At 36.8% G+C, this 16,662-nt stretch overlaps 1 protein-coding gene across 1 annotated transcript in view; it reads right to left on the reverse strand.

Annotated features, from left to right (window-relative positions):
* Window positions 1–16,662, reverse strand: part of MCM9 (minichromosome maintenance 9 homologous recombination repair factor) — a 79,241-nt gene that overhangs the window by 23,551 nt on the left and 39,028 nt on the right. Inside the window, exon 8 of the mRNA XM_056125062.1 lies at window positions 7,400–7,574. Within this exon, the coding sequence (XP_055981037.1) occupies window positions 7,400–7,574 (175 nt within the window). The remainder of the gene's footprint in view (window positions 1–7,399; window positions 7,575–16,662) is intronic.

A 16,662-nucleotide genomic window follows, 5' to 3' on the forward strand; every position in this document is an offset into this window, starting at 1 on the left:
ATAGTAATAATAATAAAGAGAAAAGAGAAAAAGGAAACAAAAATGAACTCATTGATTACCAGAGGGGTAACAGATCAACGATCACGATCACGATCACGACCATCCTATTATTCATCGATTGCCTCGAGCAGGCCCCAGTAACGTCTCCTTCGTCCTAGCCCTGAGATTTTTTAAAAAGTGCCATATTCAGGGCTCTTTCAGAGTTAGGAGAATGAGACCCTTCATTGTTACTGGTATTTGGCATATTGGGTATGCCACGGGGAGTTTGCCAGACTCTGCTGTGAGGGCAGGTTACATTCGGTAGCTTGTCAGTTTGTCCAAAGTAGGAATGAGATGATAAGATGTCGCGTGGCCGCGAATAATAAAAATAAATAAATAGAAATAAAATATTAAGAAATACCATACAGAACAGTTCTTTGATAAATGTGTACACTGATTTCAGCTTCTACCAAATGAAAACTCTGGTTTCAACTTGACCTTTTTCTTCAGTTCATAATTTCCCACTTTTTTTTTTGAAACTTGAATAAAATGTTTTCTTTTGTGAATGTAATCTATATTGATATTGTAACTGGATGCTGTCCAATATACAAGGATTATCATTTTCATTTCATTTCATCATCCTGTTATTCGTCGATTGCCTCGAGCAGGCCCCAGTAACGTCTCTTTCATCCTAGCCCTGAGATTATATTCAAGGCTCTTTAGGAGAAAGAGACCCATCATTGTTACTGGTATTTGGCATATTTGGTACGCTACGGGGAGTTTGCCAGACTCTGCCCTGTGGGCAGGCTACATTCGATAGCCAGCAAATTTGTCCAAAGTAGGAATGAGATAATAAGATGTCATAAAAAAAGTTCTGATAAGATGTCGCGCGGCCGCATTCGCGGTTCCGGGATCTGGATTTTATAGTCTCTGAGTCTTGGCCGCTGATGGGATTATCAGTCATCAAAATTCTATCCTGTATTAGTGTGACTTTTTTGTTCTTAGTACAGATAAAACATGTCATACTGACAGATTTGAGCTAACTAAAATTTTAAAACTTAATTTTGAAATATAAAAATCTTTTCTGGATCAGAAAGTACAGGGAGTAGGGTGCTTGCTTTCTCAGCTGACCTGGATTAAATCCCTGGTATCCCATACATTTCCCCAAATCTACCAGGAGTGATCCCTGAGCACAGTGTGGCACAAATCTTGGCTCTTGGAGCTGAAGAGTACAAATTTTAAGTCTGTAGCAGCTGTGACTCTGGTTTGAATCCTAGCATCACATATTATGGTCCCCATTTCTACCCAGCACTGTAGGTATGTCCCCCTCCCCGACTCTGGATCTTATAAGTGGTAGTCAAAATAAAAGACGTCTTATGTGTGGTGTTTGAAGGGCTTTTCTTTAATAAACTTTTAAGGTTTCCAGCAGCAGAAAAGAGCAAATTCTTTAATGTATAATTTTTTATTGTAGATTTGTAGACTAAAGCCTCCAGGGAACGGCTAACGTAGATAATTCTCTACCAGTGAACTGTGATTCTGTCTAAGAGATGGCACTGTGGAGTGGTGGGGACTCCCAAGTAGTGCTCAGGAGGCCCAGGGACCCCACTGCTGCATGCAGTTTCTTAGGTCCTCCGCCCAGTGGTCCACAGGTCAAAGCAAACAGATCAAAGTCAAAGAATATTACTTGGGTCCAGAGGGATAATACAGAGGGCAGGTCTATATATCTCAGGAAACAGACCTTTCGATGCAATGTCAAACCTATATGTTTGACAGATGATTTAGAGGATAAAGAATGCAAAACTGATTGTAAATATGAATAGCAAAATAATTAAAGTTCAGATCTTTGGTCTCCTGATCTGCCAGTCCATTCCTTTCCCAATAGATGAAAGAAATCCAATTTGAAAATTGCTTAAGACTATTTCTTTTGTAAAATGTCATTCCACTTAAATAAATGTTTTACCAAAGATAAATGTATTCTTTTCCCCACTATTTCTATGTACTATCCTACTGTATCCTACTGTACAAGTCTACCACCCAGATCAATAACTGACAGTGATCTTGTTCATATACTGTTATCAGTCAGGGAGGAGATAACTACAGAAAGAATGAACTGCTTAGAAACTTCAATAGCAATTTGACAAAGTGATTTCATGTTTGTTGAATCTAAAAACCAACTACAGATTTGCATATATTTTAAATTAAGGGTTACTATGGTATTATTTACATACAGCATATTGAAGTTTTTCAGGTTCTCTTTGCAGTCATTCTTCTTTCCTGACTTTCAACCCCTGCAACCAATGATCATTCTCTTTATAGTTTTACTTTTTCAAACATTTTATAAAAAATGATGGGGCTGGAGCAATAGCACAGCGGGTAGGGCATTTGCCTTGCATGTGACCAACCCAGGTTCGATTCCCAGCATCCCATATGGTCCCTGAGCACTGCCAGGGGTAATTCCTGAGTGCAGAGCCAGGAGTAACCCCTGTGCATCGCCAGGTGTGACCCAAAAAGAGAAAAAAATTTATAAAAAATTAATCCTAACTGTATGTCTGGCATATTTTATTTAACGTGGAGTTTTAATATTCAATCATAGTACTGCATGTTTCAATATCCAGTAGCTAATTTTATATTGCTAGCAGGGCCCAAATGTATAGATGCATCAAAATGTTTATCTATTAAACAGTTGATGGATCTATTTGGTTGTTTTTAATCTTGTGTGTTTAATAATATAATTGCTATGAGCATTTACATATAAGTAATGTTTTTTCTTACTGGCAAATAGATATACAAGTGTTCCAGAACCAATTCTTCGAGGTGACTATTTTTCCACTCAATTATTTTGGCATCGTTCCTGAAAACCTACTTACTATCTATCTGTCTGGACCATTATTCTCATTCAATTGATCTATATTTTTCCTTACTCCAACATCTTAATTATGGTAGCCTGAAATAAGTAAATACTCTTTTCCTCCTTGCCCCCAAAATTGTTCTGGCTGTGTTATAGTTCTTGTAATTTTTTTCATATAAAATTTTAAATAAGCTTGTCATTTATGCAAAAAAGGCCCTTTTGGGATTTTGATTGAAATTATACTGATTTTATAGGTCACTTTGGAGTGAAATTACTTTGTTTTTGTTTTGGGGCCACACCCGGCAATGTTTACAGGCTACTCCTGGCTCTGCACTCAGGAATCACGCCCACTGTACTATTTTTCAGTGACAAGAAATTACATTTTAATATGTTCAGTCTTCTGGTCAGTGAGACTTGATTTGGTTCATTTTGATTTCTGGGTGACATCCAAATGTTTTTAGGAGCTACTCTTGGTTCAGTGCTTGGGGGTTATTCCTGTTGGTGCCTAGAGGACTATGTATTGCAGTGAAATTGAACCCAGGTCTTATGCACGCAAAGCACATGCACAGTGAGTTATTTCTCTGGTCTGTTTTATCATTTTCAGGGTAAAAATATAAAATTAATTTTTCCAGATTATTTTCTAAGCATTTCCTGATTTTGGATATTACTATAATTAGAATGTTTTACTTTAGTTTCCAATTGTTTACTAGTAGGACTGTAGATGCTAATCAACCTACATTCTTTAAAATTTGTTTATTACATGACTTATTTACTTTAACCTTTTTCAAGGAATCTCATTATTTTTTGAGATTATTTGATATGGTAACATTATATAAAATACAAACAGCTTTAAATTTTTTCCAGTTTGAACATCTTCTGTTTTCTTTTCTTGCTTAACTAAATAGACCTGACTTCCAGTACAATGGTAACAAGAAATTGTAAAACTGAATCCCTTGATTTGTTTCCAAGTGGGAATTACTACTAAGTGGGAAACATTCAGTCTTTTACCTATTAAGTATATCTCTTGTAGATTTTTCATAGATGCCAATGAAACAGGTGGAGAGACTTCGAGTTTGTTGAGAACTTTTATCATGAATGGGTAACTATGTCCAATAGAAAATCTTTTTATTTTATCTATTGGAAGACTATGTTTTGTCCTTTTGATTTTGGTAATGCTGTGAGTTACAATGATTATAAGCCTTTTTATACATATTTGGATTGAATTTACTAAAGTATTGGTAAGAAAGCTCAGGGGGGTATTTCCTGTATGTTGCTTGGGGTTGGTCTCAATGATGCTCCAGGAACCATGTGATTCTGGGGATTGAACCCAAACCTCCCACTTATAAAGGAGTCCCCCAAACCCTGTCAGGAGTGATTCCTGAGCACAGAGCCAGGAGTCAGCCCTGAGCATCACTGGGTATGGTTGGCTCACCAAAAAGATTTCTTTAGGTGTTGAATTGCCATTACTTTGTGCTTAACAGGGGAGGGCAGAGTGGGAGAGGGAAAAGGATTACAGTGCAGAGCTAAAAAGAAACACTTTCAGAATTTCTGCTCTACCTTCAGCTACTAGCAGTCACTGCATACTGTGCCACAGAGAGGTGGGTTTCCAGTGGTAGACTGGTTTGCTTATTCCTCAGTTTAGGCTTGTTTTGGAGCTAGTGTAGTTCTTGGTCTCCTGGTCTCAGACAGAGCTGTGGCTCTTCTCTCCAAGAGTTTTGAAGTTAACTCCCACCCCACTCACCCCAACCTGCGGTAGCTAAAAGCTGCAGTGGACCTGTAGAGGGGGGGTTCTACCTCTTTCCCAGTGGAACAAATCCCTGCTATATATTGGTTCAGGGTCCTGGACTGGCACGGTCTGCCCATACCTCAGAGTAAAACAGCTTCAGCTTCTACACTTCTACTGGAAGCAGAAATCTATTTGCTTTGTTCGCCTGGGAGAGAAGGAAAAAGCTCATCTCTACCAGAGATAAGAATTCTGTGGCTTTCCCCCTTTCTCTCTAGAGGCTCTGAGGATGAGGGTTTGTTGCCAGAGCCTCATTGATGTAAGGTCTTTGCTTGCATGAGATGTATCTGGGAAGCAAGTAGGGTTTGTGCCCATTTACACAGAAGAGGTCTTCTGCCCTGCCCAGTTAATCCTGTGAGCAGGGACACATAGAAAAAGCCTTACGAGAACTAACTTCTCTGATTGTGAGTTTCAGGTCATTCTAAATCAACATGCTATACTAGGCTGTAGGGAATGTATAAAAACCTAGTGATTTCTTTTTCCTTTTTGGCAATCATCTCCTCCTCTCAAGGTTACACAGACTGATGCCTCATTGCTCCTTAGAGGTTTTGTCACAATCTAGAATTAAGTTCCCTTGACTTCCTTGTAAATTCAGCAATATGATACCTTTTCAAGAAAAATTTTGATTTTTTTGTCATTTGAATTTTATTATATCCTAAGTGTAAAGTGAAAGTAAAAAATAAATAAAAACCAAAAACCCCAAAGCATGTATCTTATATGCTTTTCAAAATCTCATTAAAAATTTTGTTGTACTTAAAAGCATACTGCTCTGTGACAGATTGAAAAGAACAATACCTTAGTGTGAAAAGCTATTCTAGTATATAAAGCAGTTATTATTATGGCAAGATTACTCAACTTATGATTATCATAGGCGAATTGTTATTTATAAGAACATTTCTTTTGGAACTTTTGGCACTTAGATATATCAAAAAGATTTATACCAATCCACACTTAGCAGAGGTTAAGGCAGTACAAGTGGTTTATAAAATATTTTCTCCTTTTCTAAAACAGATTCACAGCTTTTGTCCTAATTTTCCCTGATGAAAGGATTTATTTCTTGTCCATCTTTTAAAGTTTTACAAATTTGCCCTGAAAAGGCCTATCAAAATAAACCACAGATTCTACTACCCAGCAAAGGTGCTAATTAAGTGGAGCATAATGAGGAAAAAAGTAGCCTTAAAAATACTTATAAATTGTATATATATAATTTTTCTTGATAAAGAGCTCAGAAGCAATAATTATTTTAGAATATGTTCTCTCATAGCACTTTTATTATTCACTTAACCTTCTGTTGTTGTTTTGTCTATCATTTTCAACAAAACAGTGAAAACTTGATTGAAGTATAGCATTGTAATCATCTTTGTATTACTCAAATATCTAGCACAGGGATGACAAGTAGTAAGCGCAAACAAAATAAACTGAATGAATATATATTGATCTAAATGAACAGATCTGCTAATGGTGCTACCTGATTTCTTTCTTACATCTTTTTTTTTTCTTTTGGGTCACACTTTGAGATGCTCAGGGGTTACTTCTGGCTCTGCACTCAGGAATTACTACTGGCGGTGCTTGGGGGACCATATAGGAAATCGAACCCTGGTTGGCTGCGTGCAAGGCAATGCGCTATACCAGCTGTGCTATCTCTCCAGCCCCTCTTACATATTTTTAATATGGGTTACATCCTGTTATTAGCTACCCCTCTCTTTGTTCTTTGCAAGTAGATGTCACAGAATCTACATACACTAGTGTCTGCTTTGCTCTCAAATACCTGCGACTGTTTGAAGACTCCATTGAAACCCTGTTTGCTTGATAAGCTTGTCCTCATTCATATTATAATAGCAGCAATAGGACTGAGTGAGTCCTGGCTACTCAATTATACATCTGGATGATTTGGCAGCCTACTTGGTAGTCAAACTTTGTAGTCAAGTAAATTTTCCAAAAGCACTTCAATGTCTAGGTGAATTGATTTTTATCTGAATCGGCCTTATTTTTCCTTGCCATTGATTATTTATAGCCAGAGACTCATATACCTCAACCTTTAAGACTTAGGTCATAATACATACTTCATTTTGTGGTATGTACATTGTTATCATTAGTTTTCTATATCCTGGGATCAATCTTCCTTCACGCTATAAAAGGAGAATGTGACTGTAAAGAGAAATTATTTATTCTTTCTTCTCAAATCTTTCAAAATATCTACAACTGTAAGTATGCCTATATCGGTCAATTACTACAAGAGAGAATGAACCAAGTCCTGCATTAAAAGCTCTTCATATTATCTCGTCTCTAAAATAAGTCAACTTACTTTTACACATCAGCTGTTCCTTGTATCTCCTAATAATTAAATTTTTATTTCCTCACACATCTCCATGGAAAATGAAAAATTTTTTTTGGTAGCAAATAGATCTTATTTGGAGGGTTTTTTTGAAGGTGTGGAGGGAGAAAGAGTGAGAGTGAGTAATATGCTCAAGAGAGAATGCACGTTTTTACAGGTGCGGAAAGAGGCCCTACACACATCCCAGCATTAGACACGAAGGCATGAAAGTACACATCTCAAGAGGGGAGATGCAGGTGACACATGTGCTTGGGCACCACATATGCTCAGACACGTGGGTGCAAGCAGCACATGGGCTCGGCAGCATATGCGCCAAAAAATGAAACTTTGAAGGACAAATCATTTATAATATGACCAAGCACATTTTGCAGTTCAATAAGGTTCACACTTTTCCATAATCACACTATATTCGACTTCACTATTCCCATAGGTTTTAAAGAAAAGGAACTCTTACCCAGCCTTAGCAACACTTATGGTTTGTTGCTCCATTGCTTCATGGATACTGGTTCTGTCATGCTCTTTGAGGCTATTAAACTCATCAATACAGCAGAGGCCTGCATCTGCAAGGACTAATGCCCCAGCCTCTAAATTCCATTCTCCTGAGTCTTTCACAGCAGTTACCGTTAGACCTAAATAAAAAAGCAAGCTGTCAGTTTGTATTTTCAAAAGTGTACCATATACCTATGAAATAAAAGATATCCCTACATTTTAAGGAGAAGGGCAGAGTAAATGCTTTATTTCTAATCTGACAAGAATGGATGTTACTGCAAAAACTACTTTATGTATACAGATACTGGAAGGCATTTTGTTATGTTCAGAAAATCTAAAATGCGTTACCAAGTATTTTGTGGCAATCTTAAGTTCTCAAATTTTTTCTCTCTCTTTGATCGGTATCCTAAGTGGGCCACAATTTTAGAAGGAGCAAGCAGATCCCCAAGGATATTATGATAAGTGGAGCCATATTACATGCTACTTCCAGAGAAGGGCCCAGAGATACAGCATATATTACAGTCCAGTGATGAAAATGATGTTTGCTCCCAGTTACAGAAAGAGAAAGGATTCCCTTCACATATCTTATGATTTTGAGACATTCATGCCAGCCAATAAAGCAAAGTAAACAGCAGAGGTTTTGGAGTCATCTAAACCTGAATTTGAATCCTGGATTTATCATTCTGGCTGTCAAAAATTCTGGACCTTGCAAAATTATCCTTCAAAAGTGAAGTAGAAATGTTCTCAGATAAATAAAACTGAATTTGTTGCCAGCTGAACTACCCTGACAGAAATGTTACAAATTCTTTGAAAAATTTATTTACTGTAGTTGAGAAAACATGATTATAATAACATTAACTTTTAAGGTTTTGATGTAGAGTTACTGCACTTTTATCACCACCACTGTGTCCAAGATCCTCAATCACTATTTTTCTTTGTTATTGAACCACAGTATCTCACTGTGGTTCAATCAGTTCTTATGTCACTTCTGGTCTCCTGCTTCCTTTCTCCCACTCCCACCCCCCACCAGCTTGGTAATCTCAGTTTCGTGATCCAAGATCAAGAATATGTTCTCATTTGCTACAACTTATTCCCGGTTTGTTCTCTATATACCTTAGATGAGTAGGATCATCTAGTATTTCTGATCTTACTTAGCATGATATCCTCCAGTTCCAACCATGTTCAAACAAACAACAAGATTATCTTTTATTTTAGCTGCAAAACATTCCATTATGGATATATACTATAAGTTCTTTATCCATTCATCGGTCATCAGACATTTGGGTTGTGATCCATATTCCTGTTATTATATTGCAATGAACAGAGTTGTATACATATCTTTCGAGTTAATGTTTTGTGCTCCTGAGCTAAATGCCAGTTAGTGGAATTGCTGGGTCATATAGATGCTCTATTGCTAGCTAAAAAACAAATTTTTTTAGGTACTGTGATTTACAATACTGTTAATGAATAGGGTTTCATGCATACAATGTTCCAACACCATATCAGCTATCAAAGTTTGCCCCCCATTTCACTGAAAGGCTGCTAGAGTACATTTAGAAAAAAATAAAAAGAGTGCCCAACTATATGTTGCCTACAAGATACCTACTTTAAAAAATAAAAGACATATAGATTAAAAGTAAATTGATAAAATTCATGTTAATTATTTTTCAGTAAAGGGACAGAGAAAGATACACTATCATAACACTAATCAAAACCTATAATCAGGCTAACAAAAATAATTATATCAGAAGCAAAATATGTGCTTTCAAGATCTGATCTTATGGAATTAAAAAATTAAGGATTATTATGTAACTACATACACACAAATTTGGTAACTAGATAAAAGGATAAATTCCTTAGAAAATCACAACACTGCAGACCTCATATTAGAAGAAATAGTGTGAATAGACCTATGTCTATTAAAGAAATTAAATGAATGACTTAATAATCTTCCAAAGTATCAGATTTGTGGGTTTACTGGTGAATTTTACCAATGTTTCACAGAAGAAATTGTGACCTTTCTCCGCAGAGATCCTCCAGAAAAAAGAGACAGAGAATTCTTAGAATACCTTTTTTATTTTGTATTTTGGGGCCACACCTAGCTGTGCTCAGGGATCACTCCTGAGCAGTGATCAGAGGACAATTAAAGAGGACTATTAAAATCTGACAAAGACTTTAGTATAAACAGATACATCTCTTGTGAACATAGATGCAAAAATCCTCAATAAAACATGAGTAAACTGAATTCAACAACTGTAAAAAGAATCATATGCCATTACCTTGTGGGGTTTGTCTCTGGTAAATAAAACTCAAAAATTATAATATATAAACATTATCTATCATAGATTCAAACAAAAAAACCTCTCACTTCCAAAAGATTATTAACAGTAGAACAGATAATAAAATTTTAGTATGTTCATTCTGTGGAATGATGCAAAGCATTAAGAAATGAGCAACTAAACATACTGTAAAGTACTAAAATATAAAAAAGAAGCAAAATAATACAGAACAATTTTACTACTATCAATGTAAAAAAAAAGGGACAAAAATAAGTGCTCGTAGACTTGACTTAAAATAAATGCTAAGGGGAGTCTTTCAACCTGAAATGAAAGTACATCAGGACAAAGCCAAATACAGAAATAAAAAGCTCCAATAAATTAACTCCACAAGTAAATGTGTGAATTAATGTAATTTTGTTTGTAAGTCTTTTCTTCTGATTCAAATAAAAATTAAAGAAAAAAATTGTAAAACTATGGTTTATAAAGCACAAAGGTGTAATTTGTATGAAACTACTAGAATAAAAGAAGATGGAGGGAAAATTACATTTAAAGACATTTTTAAATATTATTAAAATTAAATTGCTACTAGTTTGAACTGAATTATTTTAGATTAGAATGTTGATAATACCCCCAATTGGTCCAAAGGGAAAAAACCCTCAGAAATAAAGCAAAAGAAACAAAAAGAGCATTAAGGTAATACACTAGAAATCACATTTAACAGAAAAGAAGAAAGGAATACATAGGAACAAAGAAGACAAACTGTATAAATAGAAAAAAATGGCAATATAAATCCTACCTTATTAGTAATTACATTAAATTCAAATAAGAACTTTAATCAAAGGTCAGGGCCCAAGAGCCGGGATGCATACTTTGTGTGACCTGTCCTGGGTTCCTACATCCTGCATATCCCCAGAATCACTGAGTCTGGACAGATTATACCAGCCCAAGTGCTGATCTGTCATTCCCACACAGCTAGGCTGTGCCAGGAGTAAAACCAGGGCCAAAAAAAGTAAAATTAAAAAAAATTGCAAAAGCTAATCAAGTCAGTGATTTGTATAATGTATCTCAAAATGTGGCCCAACTATGTGGTATCTATAGAAACCACACTTTAACCTTAAAGGCACAAATAGTTTGAAAATAAAAGAATGGAATACTCCATGCAAATAGTAAACAAAAGAGAAATGGAGAAACAATAATAATAATAATATCTAATCGTCTTTAAAAACATAATACTGTAAAGATAGTATTCTCAATTAAGGGTTAAAAAAAATTACACTTGTTTGAATAACATCCAGAGCAGGGGAACTGCAAAATTTAGTTGCGTAAAATTTAGTTTAGTATTTATTTTTGAACAAATAACAGTTGTTTTGGAAATGCAGTTGTATTTATCATTTATATACCATCCATGTCATCCTCAACAGTAGAACAAAATGGCGTATTCCTCAAAATCTAAAATATTGATTTTACAGACTGCTGTAAAGACTGCTGGCGCCTAGAGTACCAATGCCTATTTAAGACATAAATTTTTTTGAAGGGGGGTTTTGGGCCACACCTAGCAGTGCTCAGGGGTTATTCCAGGCTGTGAGTTTGTGGCAGTACTCAGAAGACCATATGGGAGGCTGGGATTAAAAACATGTTGGCCGTGTGCAAGGCAAACCACCTACCCACTCTACTACCTCTCTGGCTCAAGACATCAAATTTAAGGAAATATTAATTTAAAAAGAAGTATATGCTGATAATAAGAACTGAAAATAATACCATTAATTTTTGGGGGGGGGGTATCAGGAGGAGGAGGAAGAAGAGGAGGAAGAGAAGCATGAGGAGAAGGAGGATGAGGAGGAGGAGAAAAAAAGGAGGAAGGAGGAGAAAGGAGGAGGAGGAAGAGGAGCAGGAAGGAGGAGGAGAAAGTAGGAGGAGCAAAAAGGAGGAGCAGGAGGAGAAAAGAGAAGGCAGAGGAGGAGAAAAAAGGAGAAAGAGGAGGACGAGGAAGAGGAGGAAGAGGAGGAAGAGGAAACGGAGAAAGAGAAGGTGGAGGAGGAAGAAGAAGAGGAGGAGGAGGAGGAGGAGGAGGAGGAGGAAAGAAATCTTCCAACTCAATAAATTAAAACCCATTTTTTAAAATAGGTCAAAGGACTGTATAAAATTTTCTACAAGAGATACAAATAAGCAAATAAAAATGCTCAACAGTTTTAGCTATCAGGCTATCAGGAAAATGTAAATCAAAGCCACAACATGATATTACTTCACAAGATACAGTATTAAATATTGGATAAAGTGGAGAAGTTGGAATGCTTATTATACAGTACTGATGGGAACATAGTACTGAGGAAAACAGTTTGGTATTGCTATATAACCTAGCAATTCATTTTTTAGCATATGCCCTGAGAAATTAAGACATATACCGAACCAAAAATTTGCACATAAATGTACATTATAGTCATGTAGCTGTTGTTTTAGAATAGCTATTAATAACAATAATGAAGACTGTGTAATCATACCACGGACACTTAGAGGTAGAGTCTTTCTATATTGGATTCAAGGTCTTAGCAAGCACAAATTACACCAAGCTAAAATGTAACAATTGATTACTTACTTGATCACTTCTCCAGCCTTTCTCCTTCCTATCGTATTCCTAGTTTGTGATGTTTTCTAAATAACCCTGCAAATAGGCTTCCAATCTACAAAAATCTATTTGTCTAGCTTTTGTTAAGCAAGAGCTCTACCTAATGTAGCTTGTCTCTATAGTAACCAACCAGAAAAGCTTCTATGCTTTGCAGTGGCTTTGTGCAAGCAGTGGTCTAGCTTAGAGATGCTTTAAAGATATGAGCCCTTTCTCTACTTACCACCAAATCATGAAAAAAAAAAGGCTCTGGTGATTGAAAAGGTAGAGGGTTATGCTTATGCGTATACAGATATATTTCTGTGTCTATATGGTCATGTGCGGATATACATACATGTATACAAATAGATGTATACATACATATATAGTACACGCTACACACTTAAGAGATTTTATTGTGCTACAAATATGCCTTCCACAGAACTCTAAGCATTACTGGCTAATGTTGCATTTAACACTTCCTATAACAACTTAGTTGTTTACCATTCAAACTGGACCACAAGGTTATTTATTTTCTGATTTTGGAGCCACACCCAACTGTGCTCTGAGGCTCGTCCTTTAGTGCTCCAGAAACCATGTGGGGAACAAACCATCAGCTTCTTATGCAATGCATGTGCTCCAGCTTTTAGTTATCTCCTTGGCCTGAGATCATAAGATTTTTGAGGATAAAATCTATTCATATTTTTAGTATTCCACAAAATCTAGCACAATAATTCCACATAATAAGTTCTCCGAGATAGCATTAAAATTGTTATTGCACTATTCCTCTAAGAAACATCTGTACACTGCAGCATATCTGTAAATTCTATATTTATACAGAAAATTTTACTTTTCATCATTAAATTTTTACATCTTGTAATTAATAGTAAATGCTTTGAACTAATTAAAGATCATATTAGACAAGACTTCCATGAGAATTTCTTTTTAAGATGAGGACAATAAATGCAAATGTCTCTACAAAGTGACTTCAACAGTAATAATGAAATTATGCCTAAGTGGAATCTAGGATTGGAACAAAGACAAGAGTTAGTGCTTTCATTCCTATGGTAACTTCTGCAGCAAGCAAGGAATGAGACTTGATTTAATTCTTAATTCTAACACATTTTAATTCAGTATATTTCAATTCAATTTAATTGTAGTTTATTTTAATTCATTCTTTTCATCTTGCTTTTTTGTGACCTTACTTCAATTTAACATCAAGTTTAAGATTTTAGATACTCTCTGTAGAGGTCTTTGGATTACAGAAACAGGTTATATCTTGGCTCTTAAGAATTTAAGTTGTACTTTATTCTTCTGAAGAATACTGATGGCTCAACACCCCACACTATTGTACCACCTACTGCCATGATCAGATGACCACTACACACTGTCCTTTATACCAGTAATAGATTAAATGAGCTTAGATTATAAAACAAACTTAAATTTTTTCCTCTTTTTTTCCCCGATGCTGAAAACCAAACCCCAAAACTCATATGCAAAGCAAGTGCTCTACCCCCAAGCTCTATCACTTTTCCCTAAAAGAAATAATTTTCAGAGGACTTAGCTATAATTAGCTCGCTGGGACACCATAACAAACTCTCAGACTGGATGGCTTAAACACAGAAATTTCTTTTAGTACAACTCTGAAGGCTTGAGGTAGAGAGGTATCAGCAGGGTTGGTTTCACTTTTGGGGAGTGGTAACTCCCAGTTATGCACTCAGGTGCCTTGGTGACCATAGGAGATGCAGGGGATTGAACGGGGGTTAGCAGTGTGCAAGGCAAACACCCTGCCTGCTCTGGCCCCAAGGGTTGGTTTCTTTTGAGACCTCTCTCTTTGGTTTGCATCTGCTTCTTCCTTGTGTCTTTACATGGCCTTTCCTGTAAGTCTTTTTCTCTTTCTTTGGCTTCTTGGGTCACATCTGGCAATGCTCAAGGGTTACTTCTGGCTTTGCACTCAGAAATCACTCCTGGCGGTACTTGGGGGAACTATATGGGATGTCAGGGATTGAACCCGGGTCGGCCGTGTGCAAGGCAAACGCCCTCTCCCTCTCTGCTGTACTACGGCTCTGGCCCTTTATGTGTCTTTTTGTATATTCAACTTTTTCCTGGATTAGGTCCCACCCTAAGGGACTCATTTTAAATTCATTATTTCTTTAAAGGTCCTATCACTAAGTTAAGTCACTTTTTGAAGTACTGAAGATTAACTATGAATTTAGGGCAAGAGGGGAAATTATTCTGCCCATAATAATAGCTACTACGTTTACTTATCTTTGTCCTAGGCAAAAATTTGACATTGCTCCTATGAACCCAAACATCTTTTAGCTATTGAGCCTTTCCAATTGCCAAATCCCTGTCAAATAATCTGCACAGAAAGAAGCAATATGGGGGTTATATACCTTAGAGCCTACCATGCATAATGTGGGTCCCCTCAAGTACTTAACCAATGAAGACATTTATGATGACCCCTGTTTTGAAATATGGTCAGTTTGAGAATCACCAGTTTGTTCGCCTCTAGATTGCCTCTGAAACCAGAGAAAAACTTTCATAGTATCTTTCACTACAAATTAACTTAGAAATATGACAAAGCACATCTGAGGAATCTCTTCCTATAGAGTATTGTTACTAGAGAGGAAAATATTGGGGAGAGTGCTCAAAGGCTCATTTTCTTTTGGTTTTTGGGCCACACGATGCCCTCCTCCAGATTTCCTGACTCTGCACTCAAGAATCACTCCTGACAGGGGACCATGAACAATGCCCGGTCAGCTGTGTGCAAAGTAAGCACCCTACCAACTGTACTACCTCTTCAGCTACTCAAAGGCTCCTTTATGTTTCTGAAGGATGGAAGTTCTAAGATGGAGAAGCAGTTATGACAGGCCTGGCACCAAATCTTACTTCCAATGAACTATTAGAGCTTCCCCAAGTACTGTTGTATATGACATGCTAAACAAAACATTTTGCTCTTCTTTTTATTGTGAAGCAAAATAGTTTATAGTAAAAGAAATTTAGAGAGCTGGGGAGAAGGAAAGGGAGAGCCACGTGTTCAACAGAAAACATGGGCTTCTCCGGGGGGGGGGGGGGAGTGGGGGAAAGAAAAAACATGTGTTTAAGAGGTAACATGGGCTTGAAAAAGCAAGCATGCCTAAAGAAAACATTTTAAAGAAGCCAAATCAACAGTATGCAGGTAGACCTTTACAGTACTTGAGATTACATATCTACCCAAACCAAATTTTACGACAAGATTCACTCTATAATGACATATTTTTAAAAATTTTTTATTAGTGAAACACCATGAGTTACAGTTCTAGACTTACAAATTTTTGTGCTTGGGTTTCAGTTATACAATGATCAAGTACCCATCCTTCCACCAGTTTCCATTCTCCACCACCAATGATCCCAATATCCCTCCCACCCCCCAAACCCCAATTAAAGGGCAGAAGGTAAAATGATCTTCATTTCACTAAGTATATGGTGACACTTTTATAAAGCAAGTGAATAAGAGGGCATACAATAAGACCTGGGAGGTATTACAGGGGTTAGTGTGTCTTTAGCATGGACCTGGATTAAATCCAAAGTATCACATAAACTATACATATATCCTCCCAAGCATCACCTTGTGTTGCCCTGAAGGCTCCCTAGCATGGTGTGATGGTGAGGCCCCAGAGTACTGTCAGGGTGGTCTAGTGTCACTGGGCTTCACATTGAACTGGGAGTGGGCCCCAAGTTCCTTGAACACTAATTAGGACCCCCCCTCCAATAAAAGGGTACCTGAAATAATCAAATAATCAGAAAACTAGATACAACATTCTCAAGGGCATCTTGTTTTAATCTTCAACTGGTCATTTATATATCCTGTGTTATAGTCTGCAGCAATTTACATTTTATTTTTGTAATTAGGCCCATCACTATAAGGGCCAACAGTGCATATAGTTTATCTGTACTTATCACCATGAATGATTAACACTTTATTAATTTTGGGTTTGGGGGAATACCCTGCTGCGTTCACTCTAAACTATGCTCAGAGATTACACCTGGAGGTGCTCCTGGGGGATCGAATACAGGTTGATTGCCAGAAAAGCAAGAACCTTACCTACTGTACTACCTTATCATCTCTATGACTAACGCTTTAATGCACACAAATATCTGGGCTTATGAAAACCGTTTCTGCTAGGTCCTATTAGATTGTTTAATATCGTGCAACCTGAGCTTACCATTGGTGGCTGACATTTGGATTTGCTTTAATTAACACAAACTACAGCCCATTAACTTTCAAAGGATCAGCAGATCAAGAAAGGTTCATCAAGAGCAGCCCACTTAAGGTATGAACAATATCCAAAGAAAGGCAAATTAGGA

This window comes from Sorex fumeus, unplaced genomic scaffold (assembly GCF_029834395.1).
Source record: "Sorex fumeus unplaced genomic scaffold, SorFum_2.1 ptg000054l, whole genome shotgun sequence".
NCBI lineage: Eukaryota > Metazoa > Chordata > Mammalia > Eulipotyphla > Soricidae > Sorex > Sorex fumeus.